This window comes from Delphinapterus leucas, chromosome 19, assembly GCF_059928025.1.
Source record: "Delphinapterus leucas isolate spDelLeu-1000000601 "Yukka" chromosome 19, BTC_Dleu_Yukka2, whole genome shotgun sequence".
Lineage (NCBI taxonomy): Eukaryota > Metazoa > Chordata > Mammalia > Artiodactyla > Monodontidae > Delphinapterus > Delphinapterus leucas.
In genome coordinates this window covers 7,796,080-7,817,384 of record NC_143147.1, presented here as the reverse complement: position 1 = coordinate 7,817,384, position 21,305 = coordinate 7,796,080, and the positions used below count along the sequence as shown (strand labels likewise).

The following is a 21,305-nucleotide window of genomic DNA, read 5'->3' as shown; positions in this document are numbered from 1 at the left end:
TCGCTACAAATGACCCAATTTCGTTTCTGTTTATGGCCGAGTATACAGGAAATATATTTCTAAAAATACAAATACATATATATATAATGAGTTTATACATATATAATGAATTTGTGTATATATAATAAATTTGTGTGTGTATATATATACATATATAAAATGAATTTGTGTATATATATAAAATGAATCTGTGTATATATATATTATTTTATTTTATTTTATTTTTTCCTGCCTCTGTCTGCGGAGAGGGCCTGGAAACAATGACACCTCCGTACCGATAAGCACACCCAACACCAGCTAAATCCTGGGTTCTAAACACCATCCTCCACTGAAAATACCATCTTCCACCCCTCAGAGATGCTTGGTTCCAGGGCTGGGGCAGAAGTCCTGGAAGAGCGTGAACCTACCGTCAGAGAGATGGGAAGAGCTCAGAGAATGGTGGGGATGTGTCAAAAGGACAAGGGGACATCTCGAAGGGGGGTCCCACTGGCCAAATCTGGGACAATGTAAGCATCAAAATTAAATAATAATAGTAATAGAGCATAATCCATTGACTAAAATCTGAAAGCATGATGTAACCCTATTGATATAAATGAAGGAAGAAAAGCTCTTTTTTTTTACAGAAAAAACCCAATCTGACTTCACGCTGATTCATCCAATTCTCGTCCAACAACACAGGGCTCTTCCTCGCCTTCCCCTTCCAGGTCCAGGTCTCCCTCCTTCCCTGGAGAGAACCCTGGTTCCAAACAGCTTTGCTGTATTTAGTCGTTTATGGGGTTTCCCACGATACTCACACACTTGTCCCAGAATTACCACACTGATTCCACTGCCCATAGAAAACCTAAGCAAAGGTCAAGATTATCTTCAGTCCTTGTTGACCTTAGGATTGCCATCCCGCTGAAGGTGCCCGGTGTTTAAATCAGAAGAGGCATCTTCTGAACTGGGCTTTGATGGATGAATAGGAGTCTCCTGGGAAGTGAAAGGGGAAGAGAGCACCAGGCAGAGGGCCTTGCATGTGGAAAGGCTGGAGGACGAAATGGACATGTGGGGTGTCCCTCAGCCATGGCTGGAGCCCGTGTTTGTTCAGACAGTAGGGGAGTAACAAAGGATGAGTCTGGAGAACTGGGGGTGGGGGCAGCGGCTTGGAAGGGCCCTGGTTGTCAGGCAAGGAGCGTGGGGTTGATGCAGCAGGCAGTGGGAAGTCACAGGAGGCATCGGAGCTTAGAAACTGTGGAGGGGACATCGGCAAATGAGGGGGCGTGGCTGGGACCGCAAGACACAGTGTCTGAGCTGGGGATGGCTTTGCAGCGTTTCTGCTCTGGGTCCTCAGTTTTTATCATCTGTAATGTGGGTGCAGGAGGAGGACCCACTCCCAGGGCTGCCCGGGGACTCCCTGGGGTCTGAGGTGGGCCTGCGGCTCACACGCCCTGTTCTGGGACATCTCTGCTTCCTGTTTCTCCTGTCAGGGGAAGTCTCGGTCTCAGCTTCAAAAGCACAAACACGCTCTCAAAACAAAGGAAGACGGTCCTCGACTGCAGAGGAAGCAGGAAGCTACTGGCCCTGCTCAGAGCCCGGCTGCCGGGGCTCGGGGACGGCGGCATGGAGTCCGTGGCTCTGTACAGCTTCCAGGCCACAGAGAGCGATGAGCTGGCCTTCAACAAGGGGGACACACTCAAGGTAGGGTGGCCAGAGCCGGCTCAGCTGGCCTCGCATGGGATGGGGGGGGGGTGCTTAAAACCAGGGCCCGGACAGCCCCCCAAACAGAGTCCAGTCTCTGGAGGAAGACGGGCCCGGCTTCTCCAGTTATCAAGTCTGTGACTCCGGACAATCCACCTCTACCCTCTGAGCCTCAGTTTCCCCATCTGAGAAATGGGGAGATAGCTAGTGATCCCTCCTTTGGGGGCCGTTGTGAGGGTTCAAGGAGACATCAGCCTAGAGCCTGGCAGGGGTTGAGTCAACACCGTTTCCCAAGAAAGAATTTGAAAAGACAGCTGGGGACAGAGAGAGAGAGGAAGAGGCAGAGACGGATGCAGAGGGACAGAGAGAGGGTCTTGGGAATGAAGTACACACACTAACCTATCGGGGCTAAAACAACTATGATTAGGGGTCCAGACGAGCTTCCCTGCAGGTGAGAAAGGGGAAGATAAGCCTCAACACCGCTCAGGTCCCTTGTGTGGCCTCTGGAGGAACACACGCCTTCCAGGGCGACCCAGGCAGATGGGCTCCCGGGCTCTGTCTCTTAGGAAATGTCCCTGCTTTCAAGTCTGCATCTGGAAGCAGAGCTCAGGGCCCTGATTTGGGAGGGGCCGTGCCACAAGTCGGGCGCTGGAGCTGCCACCAAGTCACGCTCAGGAAGCCCCTGCCCTTCCCTGGGCCTCGGTCTCTGCACCGGCACGGTGGGCATGAGGCTTCCAGTCTGAGCCGGGGCCCAGGAAGGGACAGGGCCTCCGTGTGCTGACCCCGTACAGAGCCCCAGGTCCGAGCTCAGCGGTGTGCATCAACACCCATTTAAGCTGCTGAGGCCCCATTTCACAGGTGATTAAATGAGGCACAGGCAGGCGCCACAGCTTGCCTGGTGTGGGGTCAGAGGTGAACCCCTGTCCTTTGACTCTGGAACCTGCATTCGGAACCCCGTGACACTGAACAGCTGGGCTAGGTCAGGAGGTGGATGGTTCCAAGAAGAACCGCATCTTTTTGAGGATGTCCCCCTTTCTCTGTGCTGGGATGCCAGCCCTGGGCCCCCCGAGTGGCTGGTGGGGGGACCTGTGGACGTGTGGCCAGCTGGGGATGGGGCAGGCTTGACACCAGCACCACCTAGCCAGGGCACGAGACTCTTGAGATCCAGGTCTGTTTCAGAGGCCTCGTTTGCCTATCCAAGAGCAGTTTGGAGTCTCTAGTTCCAGACTTTGGGGCTTGAGAGGCAGTGGAACAGTGGGGAGCTTGGAATGGGATGACCGGTGGGTTCTACCTGAGGTTCAGAGGGATGAACCAGGGTGGAGGGAGTAGATCCGTGGGGTCCCCCAAGGCAAGTGTTGTAAAGACGGTGACACCCCCGCTTCCCTCCTGGACGCCTGTGCTCACCCCTGCCCACCCAAGATTGGCCAAGTTTCCCACTAAGCTTTGATAGAGCGTTGGCCGACTCCTGCTGTTTGCTTCTAACCGAGCCTCCTGAGGGCAGGGACATAAAACAGTGCCTGGCACAGGGCAGGCCCTCAGCAAGACACGGGGGTGTCGAAGGAATGAAGGAAAGAAGGAAGGAGATGTTAGCCGAGACCCTGGCTAAGACCCCAATAGGATTTGCTCCTAGTGTCCGTGGAGACCCAGGAGGGGACCTTTCAAGGAATGACAGGCCACCGGAGGGGCTGCTTTTTCCTTCCTTCATTCAACAAACCCTTGTCAAGCCCTCGAGTACCTGCTCAGCACCAGGCATTGTCCTAAGTGCTGAGGACACAGCAGTGGACGAAGCCCAGTCCCTGCCCTCCCGGAGCGGACCTTCCAGAGGGTGCGTGCTGTCAGGAGGTGACAAATGGGTGGAATAAATCACCTGGGGAGATGGAATGGAGAGGGTGGGTGGGAGGGAGGGGCAGAGGGACAGCTTTAGATGGCGGGGGGGGGGGGGCGGGGGTTGTTGTTGGTGGTGGTCAGGGCAGTCTCTCAAAAGAGATGACACCTGAGCTGAGAGCTGAAGGATGAGCAGGACACAGCCATGCAAAGAGCTGGGGGAGGAGAGTGGATGGAGAGAATGCAGCAAGTGGGGCTGTGGGGCGTGGGTGAGTTTGCAGTGTGGACTCACCCTAGCTACCTGCCCAGGGGTGGCACAAAATATCACACACCCTCTAAGAATGCTCTTTGGGGAGGGGGGCGTTTAACGACGTAAAAATGCTCGTGAAGCAACGTTAAGTGGCAAAAAAGCAGAATGCAAAGGAACATGCACAGAGATAATCAATAATAATCGATAGATATTAGTTTTAGGGATGGGAAACTGACATTCATGTGTTGGCTTTGTGCCTAGAAAAAAACACCAGAAATAATGTCTTGAGGAGCTGGTGGTCACTCCTGGGAGGCATGCTGTGAGCAAATCACGCTTCCTTGTTCATACGTCTGCCTCTCCTCACAGGACAGAGATGAGCAAGTGATCCTTCCAGGGCCAGACGTGGAGTTGGGGTCCTTCCTCTCACAGCTGTACAGGTGCCGGGTCAAAGCCTGCCTTGATTTAAAATTTTTCTTTTAATTTAAAAAAAATATTAAAAATTTTTGGCCATGCTGCACGGTATGCAGGATCTTAGTTCCCCAGCCAGGTATTGAACCCATGCCCTCTGCAGTGGAAGCTTGGAGTCCTAACGACTGGACCCCGTGGGAAGTCCCTGATTTAAGAGTTTGATGGAGTTTTTTGCACTAAATTTTAAATAGCCTATTTTTAAAAATTAATTAATTAATTTTTGGTTCCGTTGGGTCTTCGTTGCTGCACGCAGGCTTTCTCTAGTTGCGGCGAGTGGGGGCTACTCTTCATCGCAGTGCGCGGGCTTCTCATTGCGGTGGCTTCTCTTGTTGCGGAGGACGGGCTGTAGGTGCGCGGGCTTCAGTAGTTGTGGCACGTGGGCTCTACAGCCCAGGCTCAGTAGTTGTGGCACACGGGCTTAGTTGCTCCACGGCATGTGGGATCTTCCCAGACCAGGGCTCAAACCCGTGTCCCCTGCATTGGTAGGCGTATTCTTAACCACTGTGCCACCAGGGAAGTCCCTAAATAGACTCTTTTTAAAACAGTTTGAAATGTACAGAAAAATCGAGAAGATGGTACAGAGGAATTCCAATCTGACACCCTGCCGCCCCTTCCCACCGCCCACACACACTCGCACACCCTTGGTAACATTTTATATTATTAACCTGGTACATTTGTTACATTAATGGAGCAATATGGATACATTATTATTAGCTAATGACCATATTCAGAAATTTTGATTTTTTAACATATTCCTTTAAAATATTCTTTATCTTGATTCCTGACTTTTTTGGAGCTCCCTTAAAGTTTGTACCCAAAGTGCCTCACCCATCCCACGCTAGTCCAGGGTCTCATTTCTGTAACCATAAAAACGTGGCTGTGATGTCACCCTGTGTCCCCTCTCCCTCCCCCGGGCCGGGGACAGCGGGTGGGGCTGGTGGCTGAGCTCCACGACCTGTCCCTTCATGAGCATGTTTCCTGCGCGCTGGCTGTGGGCCAGGCCTGTCCCAGCCCAGCAGTGACCGGCGGACACACAGATCCCAGCCTCTGGGAGCCGGCAACGATGCTACTCTTCCAGTCTGAGCTCTGCTCTTAGACGAAAGCCCGGTGGCACGTGGACCCACTCTGGACAAGGGGCCCCAAATGTCACTTCCCTGGAACAAAGCCCCCCTCGCCGACGGGCAGGCGTTTCTGGGTGCACAGGACCCCGCTGCTCCCCACTGGAGGAAAGATGTGGGTGGTGGCTTCACCTCCACCTCTTCACTCACAGCCTGGCCCCCAGGACCCAGACTCGGGGAGCCCACGGCCTCTTGGCATTTCCCCGGTGGTGGCCGGTGCACCTCAGGCCCGACCCAGCCACCCTGAGCTTCCCCACCTCCTCTCGCACCTGTTGCACAGCAGCTGACGGTCACGACCGCCTGCCCGCGCTCAGGCCCACAGCCTGGGGTTGTCTCGGCTGTTTCCTCTCCGTCTCGTGTATCTCGCCTGTCAGCCGCTCTGCCAAAACCTACCCCAGATCTGACCACGTCTCAGCAGCCCCAGTCCAGGCCCCGTTCACCGCTCACCTGGGCCTGCTCTTCACAGACCCCTCGTCCCCCCCAGTCCTGGAGCACAAGACCTTCAAGCTCTCACCCTCCCCATTCAACTCACAGCACTGCCCGCCTCAACGGCAGACACAGGGGCCTCCTTTCTGTTCCAGGACAGAGCTTGCTCCCACCTTAGGGCCTTGGCACTGGCTGTTCCCCCTGCCTTGGACACTGTTTCCCACATCTTCTCATGTCTCATTCCTTTCTGTAATTTGGGCCTCAGCTCATGTGCCACCTCCTCAGAGAGGCCTTTCTTGCCCACCCCCACCTGTCCCCTGTTGACAGTCCCCCTGCCCCCAACCAGGTATCTTCCTTCTATGTCATCCTGACGTATATTTTCAGACCACAGAGCAGAACATTAAATTACCTTGTTTACTTGTGTCCTTCCTGTTTCTTGTCTGCCTCTGCCCACTAAAATGTGACCTCCTGCTTCCTGCTATATCACAGGGCTGGGCACAGCGCCTGGCACGCAGGAGGTGCTCCGTGGCCGCACTGGCCGGGGGACGGTGGCACAAGACCGCACCCAGGAGAAGGGCACTGCAGGGGCAAAGCAGGGGCAGGCCGAGGTGTGAGCTTCACCAGGGAAGGTCGGGAATTCCCATGTCTCAGAGGGTCTGGGGGCTTTGAACAATGTTAACAGCAAGAATTCAGCTAATACAACCAATCAGAACATTTCTGGGTCTTTCCTTGGAGTGGAGGTGACAGGAAAACAAAACCAAAACAAAACTGGGATAGATTAGATACGTCACATCCACATGTCCACACAGGATTTTGCAGGTCACAAAACACTGCCATGTGCCATGTAGGCCGTAGATGTGCCCATTTTACAGATGTGGAAACTGATGCCAGGGCTGTGGAGAGAGTCAGCGGCAGGCAGAGTGGTCTAGAGCCCGAGGCCCCCAAGAATCTTCACCGAGTCTGTGACCCGCAGGCCCTAATTTTCTCATTAAGTTGGGGGAGTTTTTTGTTTTGTTTAGTTTTCAGCAAAAGTTATCCTGAGTCAGCCACCTGTTTCCGGCTTTCCCTGGGGATGCTGGTCTGGCCCAGACTGCGGGGGCAGGAAGGAGGGGCTCAAGGGACCTGGCAGACAGACGAGGGAGGGGCCAGGCCTGGGCCCAGGGGGCAAATCTCAGCTCCTCTTGGTAAAACCAAACCACCTGAGTTGCTGTCCAGCCTTTGCTCCCATGATGCTCCCTGCTTGGGCTGCGGATCTGCGTCTGATTTTTTGTCTTAACCAATTATCCCCACTGGGGTTGACCTGACGTGGGGACCTGTTCTGGGACTTAGGGGAGAGATGACCCCCGGGTTGGGGTCCAGAGACAATGTGGGAGGAGGCACAGGGTGAAGACCGGGGCGGGGGGGAGCCGGTCCTAAGACCCCTGCCGTGTGGCCCTGCTCCCCTCCCGTCTGGGCCTGTGTCCTCCTCTGTGAAGTAGCCTTTGGTGAAGGAGGCCTCGGGGGCTGGTGTGAGAAGGGGTGACACATGGCGAGCCTGCCCAGGGAGTGGGGAGGGAGCCCAAGCGTCCCACTCACCCGCCCGTAGCGGCCCCCCCACCCCGCTCAGGTTTCGGTTCCCCTCGGCCCACCTGCGAGGCGAGGGGGTGTCTGCGACCCGAGCAGCCAGGCCTCGGCCCCGCCGCAGCGCAGAGGCCTCTCGTTCGCTCCCCGGTGTCTGAAGCCCCCGTCTGATCATCAGCCCTGAGCTCAGACGTGAAGCTTGTAAATGCAAGTGACCCCCATGACCACCGCTCGGCGGGGCCTCCGCAGACCTACCCCCGACCCCCGGCTCTGTGCCTCGTATCAACTGCTGTGGGCCCCCCATGCTCAGGGCCACAGCTCAGGGACTGAGGGGCCCCGGATCTGTCCCCCAGCACCCGGGGGTCTGGCTGGCACGACCTGAGAGTCGCGCTCCAGCTCCCCCCGTAAGCTCAAGCCACCAACCAAATTCTCCTCTGTGACCCCTGGACCGTGGAGTCACCCTGCGACCTCGCTCTCCTCCGGGAAGTGGGCTCCAGGGCTGGTGTGGGCCTTCAGCAGGGGACAGATGTCCCTCCTAGGTGACCAGGTGACCGTGTCTCTCCCGCCCGCAGATTTTGAACATGGAAGACGACCAGAACTGGTACAAGGCCGAGCTCCGGGGTGCAGAGGGGTTCGTCCCCAAGAACTACATCCACGTCAAGCCCCACCCGTGAGTGGCAGCCCCCCCCCCGCATGTCCTCAGGGCACCCCTCACCCCCGGCCCTGAAGCCAAACGTCCACACCCAGCCTGGCCGAGGCTGAGCTGAGCTGCCTGCAAGTCCTCAGCCCGGCCTCCCGCCATCTGTCTGGGGACCCCCGTCTCTTCCCCAAGCAGAGGTGGAGGACAGAGATGTGAGGACTTGTCCCAAGTGGTGGCAGTCGGGGCCAGCCCAGGCCACGACACTAGGACCTGGGACACTGGAGAGCATCCCGGTAGGGGCCCTGGATAGGACAGGGCCCTGGGCGCTCAGCCAGTGGGGCCCCTGGCTGCTGTGTGGCCTCAGGCAGACCCCTGCTCTCTCTGTTCCTCAGTTTCCCTACCTGCAACACAAGGAGGGCCAAGGCTCCTCTAAGAGGCCGACTCAGCCCTGTGCCGGGGTGGGGAGTGAGGGGCCGTGGAGGGGCAGGAAGAAGGCAGACCTGTGGGCAGGGGAGCTGACATGGGCTGAGCAGAGTCTGGGACACGGCGGAGAGGGAGTCACGAGGAGCCCAGGTATCCTCGGGCTTGGGACCAGCTGTCCCAGGGAAGCCCCCGTCAGGCTTCCAGTGCTGAAAACCCTGTTCTCAGCCCCGGAACAGGCCTAAGTGGCCAAGAATCTGGGAAAAACCAAATGGATATTCACAGAGTGGTGGCTGAAGTAGCCCCAAGTCACAGTCGCTCGTTCAGTCATTCGCCAAACACCGGCCACTGCCTGAGGGGACTCACCTGGGTGATGCTGGGGACACGTGATGAGATGCTGGGGTCAGAGCAGTTGTGTCCTGTGGGAGAGACAGGACATAAAGAAACTATGACAAGGGAAGGTGGTCAGCATTCAGATAATTAACCAGGGAGGGCTTCTCAGAAGAGGTGGCAACAAGTGAGGTTTTGAAGCATGTGTGTAGGAGTTAGCTAATGAGAAAAAGAGAAGGGCGTTCCTGGGAGCGGGAACAACGAGAACCCCTGGCAGTGGGACCAGCAGGAGGGCCTCAAACGCCCGGTGGAGGGTGGTGGGAGCCATGGAGGCATTTGAGCCGGGTGGGGAGTAGAACTCCTGCAGAGGTGAAGGCAGGTCAGGGCCCGTGTGTGGCTGTGGGGTGGACGGGAGGGAGGTGCAGGGCCAGGGTGGGGCCTGGAGGTCATTCCTCTTTACCTGTCTTCGAGTTATTTCCAAAGCTGCCACCACCTCGGACTTCCTGTGTTGGGCAAGGGCCCGACCCACCCAGGTCCCCTGCCTGGGCTCCAGGCCCGCAGGGTCCCTCTGGGCTGTGTGACCTTGGGCAGGGGCCTGTCCTCCAGCCTTAAAGGCTTTCTGTCATAAAGGGAGAGAGACAGCGAGAACCCGGCCAGAGCCAGGCCAGCGGAGGACACGGGGGGAGCGGGAGCCTCCGGGGGGAGGCTGTGACGCGGTGAAGGCCAGGAGGTTGGGAGGTAGGAGGCCGCTGAGAAGCCTAAGCAGAGGCTTCTGTTTGCTCAGGAGGAAAGAAGAGCTGATAGGTTTTGGGGCCACGCCTGTCGGGGCAATGCTGGTGGTTCAGGCAAGCCTCCACCAGGGCAGCTGGGAGCCATGGAGGGTTCCCGTGTCCGATGGCCCTGGGCTCCCTGGGGCTGGCTCTGGCCACGTGAGTCTGGGACAGAGTAGGGACGGGGGTCAGGCCGCATGCTCACCTGCCTGAAGCCGTGCCCAGATGCATCCTTGGCTAACCTCAGCCCCTGCCCTGGCCCCGAAATAGCAGTGGGGAAAGTCCAGCTCTGTGCCTGACTCAGCCCGTTGGGCTCCAGGGTGTGGGGCGGGGGCAGGGCAGGGGTCCCAGGGGGCCTCGTGTCTACACCAGGCCACTCCTTCCCTGAGCTCCACCATCACCTCCGCCTGCCCAGGGAGCCCACGGAGGGGGGCCGTGAGCCTCACGGGCAGGGGTCACCGAGGCACCTGACGCAGCCGCGTGGCCGGTGGGCGTTGAGGAGGGCTTCCTGGAGGATGGCTTCCTGGAGGACGGCTTCCTGGAGGAGGGCGTGGTCTGCTGGGCCTGGAAAGTAGAGTAGAATTTGCTGGGAGGGGCGCAGACAGGCCAATGGGCGACGCGTGGGAGGAGTTCACAGCAGCAGCGGTGAACTCCTGCAGGCGGCAGCGCCCTCCTCCTCCCAAGGGCCCTGCGAGCTGGGTGCTCTCGTCAAGGTCTTGTGGGCAAGGAGGTGGTGGCACAGAGAGGTTGAGTGGCTTGTCCGGGGTCACACAGCTGGCAAGAGGCAGAGTGAGATCTGCCGCCAGTGCTGTGGGCCCCGGCTGTGCTCACTGGGACGGGATGGAGGAACTGTTAAGAACAGCTGGGGGAGGGGGGTGGGCTGGGGGAGAGTCGGAGGCCAGAGAATTGCGGAGCAACTTTTGGGGATCCCTGCCCTTCCCTGGGCCTCAATTTCCACATCATTAAAATGGGGACTAAGCGAGGCGTCCACGCGTGGAGCCAGCTGTGCTCTGGGGCATCGGGAGTGCTGCTTTTCCGGCACCCTGTCCCCGAGCCACCAAGGACCTGGTCGGGGCAGGGCGGGCCTCCTCGAGGCTGCGGTTGCAAAATCCTTTGAGGGTGACAGCCGCCCACACGCTGATGCCTCCTGTGGAGTTTTGTGGGTTCTTTGGAAATTCCCACGCAGGGCCCTGTTGGACCCCTGCTCCTGTGGCAGCACTGCACCTGGGGCCTGCTGGGGGCTCCCCAGAGGAGCGCCCTTCCGGGGCCCCCTGAGCTCAGCCTCTGGCTTGGAGGCCTCATCCGGGACTCCCAGACTCCAGAGACCCAGGCCGAGCTCTTGGAGGTTCCCTGGAGCCCCGCCTTTGGCCCCCACCTCCACCGCCTCCCCTCCACCCGCCCAGAGATGAGCCTAGGGTCCCCCCATTTTGGGGGCCCGCGATGGGCTAGAACCTCACTTCTGGGTGGGGGGCTCTGAGACACCACGTCAGGACCAGGACTTTATTTCGGACTGGAAAGCAGGCAGAGAGGGGGCTGGCGGCACTGCCACTGGTGGCGGCCCTGGGCAACGGGCTCTCCCTGTGGCCAGAGCCAGGGAGCCGGCGCCCGAGCTTCGTGTTTGTCCTCCTGCCCCCCTGTCATCACCTGAGAACATCCGGGGGCCCAACCTGCCCCGCACACAGGCCAATCACGTTAGTAAAGAGCCCTCGGAGGAACTGCAAGGGCTCACACGTGGCTGGCGGGTGGGGTTCCCGGCAGGACCCGGTCTGTGTGCACCTGAGCCTCTGTGCTGGGCCTGGAGGGCTCGCTGTCAACACCCTGCTACAACAGGAAAAGATCTGCCTCACATCCGCCCGGGGCCACGCTCAGACTCAGGAAGCTCGGTTGAAGGAGGGAAGGGCAATTGTACAGGGAAGGGAGGCTCCGGTGGCCCTCAGGGCACCAAGATCCCACTGGGAGACTCCACCTGCTCTGGGCCTCAGTTCCTCCACTAAGGGACTGGGCTCAAATCCAGGGGCCAAGAAGCCAGCCAGAGACCACCTGGACCCTCCGAGGGTGGGCGAGCCCCAAAGAGCACAGTGGGCAGGGCTGGAAGAGAAGCTGGATCCCAGCCTCTCACCCCCAGGCCCTGCCAGACCCTCGGCATTTACAAGGCACCTTCTGTATACCCAGTTCTGTCTGGTCAGAAAGAAAAGGGACTTGAACCTGTGAGAAAAAGTCCAGGTGGCCTCAGGCTGTGCATCTGTGAAATGGGTACAGGGAGAGACCCTTCCTCACCAGATCAAAGCTGCTATTTTTTTTGGGGGGGGTCATCTTTTAAAATATTTTTTTACTTTTAAGAACCTGAAATGGAAAAGCCCAGCTGGGGTTGGCTGGGTTGGGGTTCACCGAGGTGTGTGTTTGCCTGGTGTGGTGGGAAATGCTTGGGCTCAGGAGCCAGAATGCTGGGACTGGGCCCAACTCCTGCCTTTCACAGCGCGTGACCTTGGCCTCCCTGGGTAAAGTCGGTGCCGTTGTATTTCCTGTGTCTCGGGACTGCTGTGAGGACCTGGCGGTGTTGGGTGGCTGGCATAGGGGCAGGGTAGCCTGGCCTCCCCCCCCCTCACCTGCCCCCTCTCTGCAGGTGGTACTCGGGCAGGATTTCCCGGCAGCTGGCAGAAGAAATTCTGACGAAGCGGAATCACCCGGGAGCCTTCCTGATCCGGGAGAGTGAGAGCTCCCCAGGGGAGTTCTCCGTCTCTGTGAAGTGAGTTCTGACCCAGGGTATGTGGAGGAGGGTGGCCAGGGACAGGCCTGCAGGGTGTGGAGGGAACGACAAATGCCTGGAAGCAGGCGACCCTCTGGGGGTCGGGGATGATGCAGACCCCAGGGTGTGGCCCGGAGCAGGAGGGTTCCACGTGGCTTGGGCTGGCTGTGAGGCCTCGAGCGCCGGGCTGAAGGCTTGGCCATTGTTCTACAGCAGCAAGTCACCAGGGGAGATTGATGTGGTGGGGCTGGGGGTGGGAGAGCAGCAGGGCACCCAGGGCAGGTGTCCAGGATGTGCTCCAGACAGGGTTCCCCTGTGTGCTACATAGTGGACAGGATGGACCCTGGGGCCAGGCTGCTTGGGTTCAGATTCTGGCTCTGCCATTTCCTGACTGTGTGACTTTGGGCAAGTCCCTTAACTTCTCTGTGCCTGTTTCCTCACATGTAAAATGGGTTATTGCAAAGAATATATGAGTCATTCTATTTAGAGCCATTAGAGTAGTGGCTGGCATGGAAGCAGGGTGGCAGCCTCTGGGCAGCTCAGGACCCAATCCCAAAGGTCACAATCGGGCAATGGAGGAATCCAGGCTGGAAGGAAGGGGCAGGAACCGGGGTCGGGGGTAAAGGGGTCAGGGCCCCAGCTGGTCTCTGTCCTTCCTACTCCCAGCGCCTGGAACAGTAGGATCTAGGTGCAGCAATTCAAGGAATTGTCACTGAGCTACATGCCACGTGCCAGGCTGTTCTAGGGACTTGGGAAATGACAGTGAAAAAAAACAAAGCTGCTGCCCTTTGGGGTTTATGTCTTAGTGGGGGAGGCAGACTGAACACATGAAAAAAGGAGACAAATGAATATAGCAGGAGCCAGTGGGCAGGGATCTGAACCTGGCGGTGGAGGCCGCCTGGGGCCCAGGAGTGAGGATCCGGAAGGAGAGGCTTCCAGGCAGAGGGAACAGAAATTGCAAAGACCCTGGGGTGGGAATGCGCCTGGGGTGAGTGGGGCAGAGCCAGCAACGGGGGGTCACAGCCAGAGAGATGGGCCTGACAGGTCCCGATGGGAAACCCCAGGGCAACAGGGCCCTGCAGAGGGTCAGCCCAGATGGCTCAACCTTTGGGTGTGTGTGTGTGCAGGACAGAGGAGGAGTCCCCGAGGGAGCGGGGGCCCGGGGTCTCCATGACGCCCGACTGAGGGAAGTTCAGTGGCAGCAGACACTCCACAGGGTGGAGGAGGTGACATCTGAGCTGGGCCCCGAAGCATGAGTAGGAGTTTGGGGCACAAAGAGGGGAGAGGGGATGCCAGGCCCAGGGAACAGCATGTGCAAAGACCCAGAGGTGGGGCAGAGAGAGGTGGGCTTGGACAGCAAGGCATTTGTCTGACCAGGAGGGGAGACAGGCAGTTCTGCGGAGCCAGCACCAATGCTACCTTGGGAAGGGGGTGTGGGAGTGTCCCTCTGAGAAATCCCAGCACATGCCCCATCCCCCCCACACCCCAGGCATCCTGGCCAAGCCCCCTCCCCCAGCTCAGAACCGGAACCTTGGGCCCCAGGGCTGTGGTGTGCTCACAGGACCACCAGGTGGCGCCCTCCAGCCTCGGTTTCGTCCCCCGGGGCCGGGACCGGGTCCCGCCCCGACTCTGGTCCATCGTCTCTCACGGGGGGGCCTTTCAGGGCCCTTGGAGGGCCACTGGGCAGGGATCAGAGCAGGGAACAGACTCAAGGCAGCTAGGAGGGGGGATTCTGAGCAAGAATCTCAGCTCTGGTACTTCTCCTGTATAACCCTGGGCAAGGTACCCCGGCCTGTTTCCTCGCCTGTAAAATGAACATCAGTGTAAGGTTCTTAGCGTGACGCTGGCACACGGCGAGTCCTCCCCAAATGCCAGCTACGTACTCATCATCATGGTGACCCTCCCAGGGCCGCACCGCGCCTGCTGGCCCACGCCCCAGGGTCCCGGGCTTAGCAACGGGCCAGTGGCCGCGTGGGGGCGGGGAGCCCGCTTCTCGTCCTGGCCTTGCCCCGGACCTGCTGCGTAACCTCAGCAGATCCCGTCCGCGTCAGCTGTAACGTCCTCTTCTGCAACGTGGAGATAGCAACCCTGGACATCATGAAGCCCAGTGACCCGATGGCCACCCTTCTGGGCGACGGTCACGCAGATCCGTGTGTGAGAGCATTTCCGCCCTCGCTGGCTGCGCTCCTGGGGACTCTGACCGCGTAGGCGTGGCGCCTCCTGCACGCACATGCCGAGCCTCATAAAGCTGTCAGAGGTGGGGTTCACGGGACTTGTTCTGCCTCACGGAGTGATGGTGGCCACGGCTGGCTGCCCTTTACGAGTTTCCAGGGGGCTGCCCCCTCCACCTCTGGGAGCACGTCTGAGCTGGTGGCCAGCGGGCCGGGGCAGGGGCGCACTGCCTGGGCTGTGTTACTTTTGCCCCACACTCTGATCCAGGCTGCTGTGGGCTTCTGTGTCAGAAATGATGGTTTGCTCCCAAGTGAGATGTTTTACTTCTTTTCAGGCCAGGGGTGCCCTGGAGTCAATGATGTGTTTGCTCTGCTGCCCTGGTCGCTGAGCCCCTACTGTGCGCCAGGCCCTGTGCCTGGTGCTGGGGATTCAACCACCAACAAATCGGACGAAGCTCCCTGTCCTTTAGGCACTCACGTTCCACTGGGGTGACTGACAATTTTATACATGTATGTATGTATGTATGCATATATGTATATATATATATATATAATTTTCTAAATGATTAGTAAAATACATAAAATCTTTGAAGATGATAAAGGCTCTTGGGAAAATGAAGGAGGAAAGAATGGGGGGGCACAATTTTATGCCCTCAAAGACAGGGAGGAAGTGACCCTGGAAGCCCAGTGTGCAGGTAAGGAAACAAAAGCTCAGAGACGTGCAGTAACTTGCCCAAGGCCACACAGCCAGAAAACAGTGGAGCTAGAGCCCACTGACCCTCTGTGACCTGAAAGACCAGGTCTACCGTTCCACTCTTCTTCCCTGAGACCTAAAGACCCAGGGGGAGCCTGTCTCCACCGGCAGTCCCAAGGTCAGTTTGATTCTATCTCACGTTGGCTGCTGGAGAGGAATCCACCCCCTCCATTTTCACAGACGGGAAAAAACTGAGTCTAGAGAAGGGCCATGCCTAACGGAGATCACCTAGCGGGCAGTTAGCACCCTGGCCTCCACCCCGGGGATCCACGGGCCCTGACTGGGGGTGGGGGTGCGGTGCTGGGGCTCCTGACCTTACCCCAGCCTTGTTTGCCCTCCCTGGGCTGCCGCTGCGACTCTCACTCTGCTGCCGCCGCCGCCAAGCCGGAGGAACCTGCTGGGCAGGACCGGTGGCTGCTAGCATCGGGCCTGAGTTCATCCTTGGGGTCTTCCGACAGCCCAGGGGCCAGGCCCAGCCCCCAGCCCCCTGGGTAGGTGAGCATGGGGGTCACACACAGAGACAAACACACCCATGGCGGCTCAGACAGGGATGTACACGTCTGGCCCCTCCCACAGAGCAGGGAGAGACACATGCACACACCCCAGGCTCTGCCCACTGTGGTGCACCAGCTCCAGGTGCCCCCTCTTCTGGCCGCGCCCGGGCCAGCCCACCGCCCCGTGACCCGGGTCTGCCCTTCCCTCCAGCTCAGGAGGGCTCACCCCGCAGGGCCATCCTCCTTGCTCAGGGGCCATCTGGACTCAGACTCGGGCCTGGGGAGGCGGGAGACAGGCTAGCTGGGAGAGGGAGAGACTGCCCAAGTGCTGGGTCCTCGGGCCTGTCACATGGAGGCGGGTCACTGGTCAGGCCAGGGGCTGGGGCAGCAGGACGGCCACACCCGCTCACAGATGCGGCAGCGCAGCTGGGCCCCGCTCTCCCACCACGAGCCACGCACAGGCTGGGGGGCTGGACCACGAGAGCATCCCAGGTTTGAGAATCTGCCGATTGTCAGGTTGCAAGGTTCTAGAACTCCTGGGTCCCTTGCCCCCTTCCCAGGTCTCGCCCCCTGACCTGGGTGTGATCAGGGAATGCTCCGTTCTGGGTGACCCTCTGGGTAAGATAAGCTTTTGAAGATAAACTTCAAACACCAAAGTGTTCAGGGTTGTGCTCATTTGGGGCTGAGATCTTTTCAAACCTCCCACACTCTCGTCCGCCTCTTACCCAGAGGACGGGGGCCGCCCGCACCCTGGGCTCCTTCTCGGGGCCGGCACGGAGTCAGGGCCTTCTGCCTCCCAGAATACGGTCCAGGGACCGGAAGAACCCTGAGCCCGCCAGAACAGGACACTAGGGGAGTCCCAGGCTCGGGGGCGGCCCCCAGGGCCGAGGCTGCAGCAGGCCAGATGGGGCGGGAGGCACCTGCCTGCCTGGCCATCCTCCTCCCATCCCGGGACGTGGACACGCACATCCCACAGCTGACAGAGTGGCGGCTTAGCCATCTGGGAACAATGCTCGCTGACGGCACACGAGCGGCTTTGTCTCAGGCTGGGGATGATGGCTGTGTCTGGTCACAGAGTCTCAGGCCTTCTCTGGCCTCAGTTCTGTGCAGGGAGCTTGCTGCCCTGAGAGTGGACACGTGTTAGAGGGGCTGGGACCGCAGCTCAGAGCCGGGAGGGGAGGGTCCAGGAACAGTGCAGCCCATGAGCACTGACCCCTTGGGCCATGCTGCTTCGCCCCTGAGCCCAGCCTCTCCAGACTGGGCTAGAGCTGGTCCGCCTCCCGCCTCCCTGCCTCTGGGTGTCTGTGAGCAGCGGGTTACAGGCAGGCTGTACAAGGGGCCGAGGAACCCAAGGAGTCCCCGGACTCTGACTGAGGGCACCTGAGGCAGCTTGCAGAGGTTGGGCCATTTTATGCGGGCCTTGAAGCATGAGTAGGAGTTTGATTCAAGTTTGGAAGAAATAGTGTATTTTTCAAGCCTGGAGGCATGCTTGAAAGTGGAGAGAGAGGTTCTGTGTGGTTTGGATCCTTGACTTGGGCAGGGTGGGAGGATTCCCCCCTCCTCCCACCCCAGACACACACACAGAACAGAAGGTATTTACCTGGAATAAATCTCTATCTTAAATCTTGCATCTTAACCTTTAACAAGGCAGCACACCAGCCCCAGGGCTGATAGGTGGAGGGAGTAAGCCACAGGCAGGGATGGGCAACTGGGGGGATGGACACCATACTCCTGTCCACGCCCTAGAAACACTTGGACTGTGGGCCTGCAGGAACTCAGGCTGCCCCAAGCCTGCACAGCCCGTCCTGGTCTAGAACATGCTGCGTGTTCCAGGCAGGTCCCTCTGCCCTGCTGGCCAGTCTGGGAGACACAGGCTATCCCCTCTGCTGGGCTGGAAGGCACTTGGTGGTGGTGGGTTGCAAGGCTGGGAGAGGAGGCATCAGAGAGTATTTGAAGGAAACGAGGCTGGACGTGTCATCAGAGCCAGAACTTGAGACTGAGGTGTTAAGATTTTGCCCTGAGGGCAATGGGGAGCCATAGAAGGTTCTTGAGGTGGGGAGAGAATGTGGGCCAGGGAAGGACAGGAAGCATCCCACAGGCCTGAGCTCCTCTCACACCGGTGGCAGGATGGTCTTAGGACTCACCCCTCAAGGGACTGTAAGGGCTGGGAGGGGACGAGGTGGGGGAGGGAGAGGAGTGTTGAGGCTGGGGGACGTTGGAGAGAAGAGATGCTGGCTGACCACCTCTCTCAGAGAACCATTTAATGTTGCCAGTACACGAGCACTTCCCCAGAAGGGAGGTATTACGAGGAAACCGAGGTTCAGAGAAGTTAAGTGATTTGCTTTAGGTCACACAGCAAGAAAGTGGCCTGGTCCAAGGCCTACATCCTTTACTCCACACTCCACTGCCCGGCGGGGACTCACCGTGTCTTTCACGGAGCCGGTCAATGGGGCCTGGGACCCCCTCCCCCCGCTCCTCTCCTCCTGACTCCAAGCCTCACCTGGAGAGAAAAAGGCCTGGTTGCGGGGGGCAGGGACGGGGGGAGGGCCCCAGCCGCCGTGGGCCCCTCTGAGGTGGTCTGTGTCCTCTCCCCTAGCTACGGGGACCAGGTGCAGCATTTCAAGGTGCTGCGTGAGGCCTCGGGGAAGTACTACCTGTGGGAGGAGAAGTTCAACTCTCTGAATGAGCTGGTCGCCTTCTACCGGACCAGAACCATCGCCAAGAAGCGGCAGGTCTTCCTGCGGGATGAGGAGCCCCTGGCCAAGGTGGGCGAGTGCGGCGGGCGGGCGAGGGGGCCTCTCCGCAGGGCCCCGACCCCCCTTCCCACGTGGCAGGAGGTGGGTCCAGCCCTGCTTCTAAAATTCTGCCCGGGCACTGCAGGGAGACAAGCAGGGCTGGGAAAGGGGAGGCGGGGAAGGAAGGGAAGGGGCAGGTGGAAACTCCCCGGGTAAACTGAGCCTGCTGGCTCTCAGCCAGGAGCGGTGCGTGGCGCCCAGTAGGTGCTCAGTGGTTGTCTGTTGACTGAGTGAAGGTACTGACACCGGCTGAGCCTCCTGGGAGCCTCCTGGCCCCACCTACAGGTAGGACACTGAGGTTCAGGGAGCGATGTGACTGCCCAAGGCCACCTGCCGGGTGGGGTCCGTGCTGGCTTCTGCTCTGTAGGGCGCGGGGCAGTGTGAGCACTCGTGGGCAAGGTCCTGGCCGGGCGGAGCGGGGCCCGGCCGCCCCGGTCCTCATAATAACAGCGATTTGCCAGCCGGCTCTTTGTCCAGGGGCCCCGGGGACCAGCTCTCACGCTCATTAGGATGACGGCACCAGCCAGTGGGCTTATTAGCCCCGACGTGCACTTTTACTTGGGAGGGGTGTCGGCAAGGCCTGGGGCTGGAGGTCGGGACCCTGGACAGCCCAGTGAACTGGAGCTCTGCAGAGGACGGTGGGCACGGCCGTGGCCAAGGCCTGGGGAGGGGCTGCCGGGTCACGGCTCCGGTCCTGCCTGTTCCTAGACTCCACCGCCTCGCCACGTGTGACCTTAGGGCCAGTTCATCCCTCACCTGGGCCTCAGTTTCCTCTCGGTCCGGTAGGGTGAACCCTGGGATCTGATATGTCGGGGAGTAAACAGTGTCTCAGGAGGAACCCCTGCCCCTGCCACGCACCCTCTGTCCCGTCAGCGCACTCGGCCTGCTCTGCCCGGCCTGCCCCTGGGGGCCGGGCCAGCTCTAAGCTCAGTCTCAGGGGGCTCTTCGCTCCAGTCCCCGCTGGGCCTGCCTCTCAGACCTCCATCCCCTCCCGTCGCTGCCTGGGCCAGCTCTGCCCTTGGCAAGTGTGAAGGGGCCAGGATGGAGCTGGGGGCCGCCGGAGGGCTCCCCAACACCCACCACCTTGCTCTGGCCTGGCCCTGGGGTCACCGGCCCTGCAGGGCAACTCCAGAGCTGGCTCAGTCCCCTGGGACCCACGCCCCCTCTTCCTTCCTGGGCAGAGAACCGCTAATTAGCCTGTCCGTGATGCTATGGCCTGTGCCAGATAAGATTCCGCAGGCTTGGGGCAGAGAGCCTGGTGGGCAGGCCGGGCCGGGGCACTGGCTGTGATCCTCATGGTGATGTGCCAGCAGGGGGCCCTCGTCTAGCTGCCATCTGAAGGGGGAGGCAGGGAACCAAGGCCCCCAGAAGGCAGGGACTCACCCAAGGTCACCTTGGGGCATAGATGGGACTGGAACCAGGCCTGAGAGAGGAAAGCAGTGTAAAGTGACATCCTTGCCCTCGAAGCCTGGCCAGGGGCAACAGCAGTGAACTGCTCGTAGCTACATATCACTTTATGTTTATAAGGCCTGTTCCTGTGGTTCTAGGGCCTGGGGTCAAAAGTTATCACGGCTGCTACAGAGCGTGGGAAGAGACCCCGAGACGGGCAGGGTCCTAACCAAAGTCCCACGCTGAGGCCCAGGACTCAGGTTCCTTGACCACTGGCCCTGTGGTCCCTACTGGGCCGCCAGGACACTGGCTGTGCCCTGCGTAGACACAGGGTCTGTGCCGCAGACATGCAGGGGGTGGGCAGCAGGAGGCCCACGGGCGGGGTGGCCATCGTCTGGAGCTGGATACAGAGCTGAGTTTGACCCCAGTTCTGCCCGAAAGACCCCTTTCCACCTGTGGGAAATCGCTTATCTTGGGGCCTCCGTGGGGACAGCCCGGCGGGGGCTCCTGAGGGGCCCCACTGACGGCTTCCTCTCCTCGCAGCCTCCCCGGGCCTGCTTTGCCCAGGCCCAGTTTGACTTCTCAGCCCAGGACCCCTCCCAGCTCAGCTTCCGCCGCGGTGACATCATCGAGGTCCTGGAGCGCCTTGACCCCTGCTGGTGGCGAGGCCGTCTCTGCGGGCGCATCGGCTTTTTCCCGCGGAGCTACGTCCAGCCGGTGCACCTGTGACCCAAGTGGGCCCAGGGGCAGAGCCAGTGGACCAGCCATCCACCGGGCACTGAGGTCCAGAGAGAGGACACAGGCACCCCCAGCCCAGGGCTTTGGACTGCAACATAGGCCTCCTGACTGTCCGGCCGGCCTCCTGTGCTTCATGTCAACTGGGACGGGCCCAGCGCCCCGGAAAGACCGCCTCATTCAGGGCCCCTGGGCTAGGGGAGCTCCGGGGCCTCTGCCAGCCTCTTCCCATTGGCCATCAGCTGTGTGACGTCACAGGGTGGCCAGCAGGGCCCGCCCACTCCAAACACCAATGGCACCACCCCCAGGGAGGGCTGAGGACTCCTGGGTTCCACCTGCTGGGGGCTCAAGCCAAGGAACCACGGGCTGGGTGGGTGAGCACCCGCTGGGCCTGCCATCCCCTCCATCCAAAAGCCCCAAAGGCTGGCTACTGGGGAGGCGGCCAGGGCCCCGCACACCTATGCCTGGAGTTGCTGGACAGACTCGGAGACTTTGGGCTCCACCTGGGATCCAACGCCCCTGCCCACCACAGACACTTCGGGGGAGGCTGGAGGCCCTGAGGGAGGGTGGACAAGGGTGAAGGAAATGGAGGCTGATGCTCCTCCGCTGGCCCCGCGGGACGGACAAGCTCTGAGGGGCCAGCCCTGGACGTGGCCACCTGGGAGACATAGCTGCGCCTGCTCTTACTTGTGCAGGCCCAGGTTCTACCCAGACCAGGGCCTCAGGAAGCGTGGGGGA

General features: G+C 59.8%; 1 protein-coding gene and 1 pseudogene across 1 annotated transcript; one reads left to right on the top strand and one right to left on the bottom strand.

The window, feature by feature from the left end:
- Positions 1 to 1,386: 1,386 nt before the first annotated feature.
- On the top strand, positions 1,387 to 20,680 carry GRAP (GRB2 related adaptor protein). Its single transcript, XM_022560803.3, has 5 exons — positions 1,387 to 1,677; positions 7,896 to 7,993; positions 12,107 to 12,229; positions 18,245 to 18,413; positions 20,376 to 20,680. Exons 1-5 carry the CDS (start codon positions 1,600 to 1,602, stop codon positions 20,559 to 20,561), a joined length of 654 nt encoding a protein of 217 aa, XP_022416511.1. The 5' UTR covers positions 1,387 to 1,599; the 3' UTR covers positions 20,562 to 20,680.
- Positions 10,336 to 17,056, bottom strand: LOC149744734 (uncharacterized; annotated as a pseudogene).
- Positions 20,681 to 21,305: the final 625 nt, after the last annotated feature.

Excerpts from the sequence above, each read along its gene's own strand:
- GRAP (XM_022560803.3), top strand. The coding sequence starts at position 1,600 with ATGGAGTCCGTGGCTCTGTACAGCTTCCAGGCCACAGAGAGCGATGAG. Across the intron at positions 12,230-18,244 it reads GAGTTCTCCGTCTCTGTGAA|CTACGGGGACCAGGTGCAGC; the intron begins GTGAGTTCTGAC and ends CCTCTCCCCTAG. Across the intron at positions 18,414-20,375 it reads ATGAGGAGCCCCTGGCCAAG|CCTCCCCGGGCCTGCTTTGC; the intron begins GTGGGCGAGTGC and ends CTCTCCTCGCAG.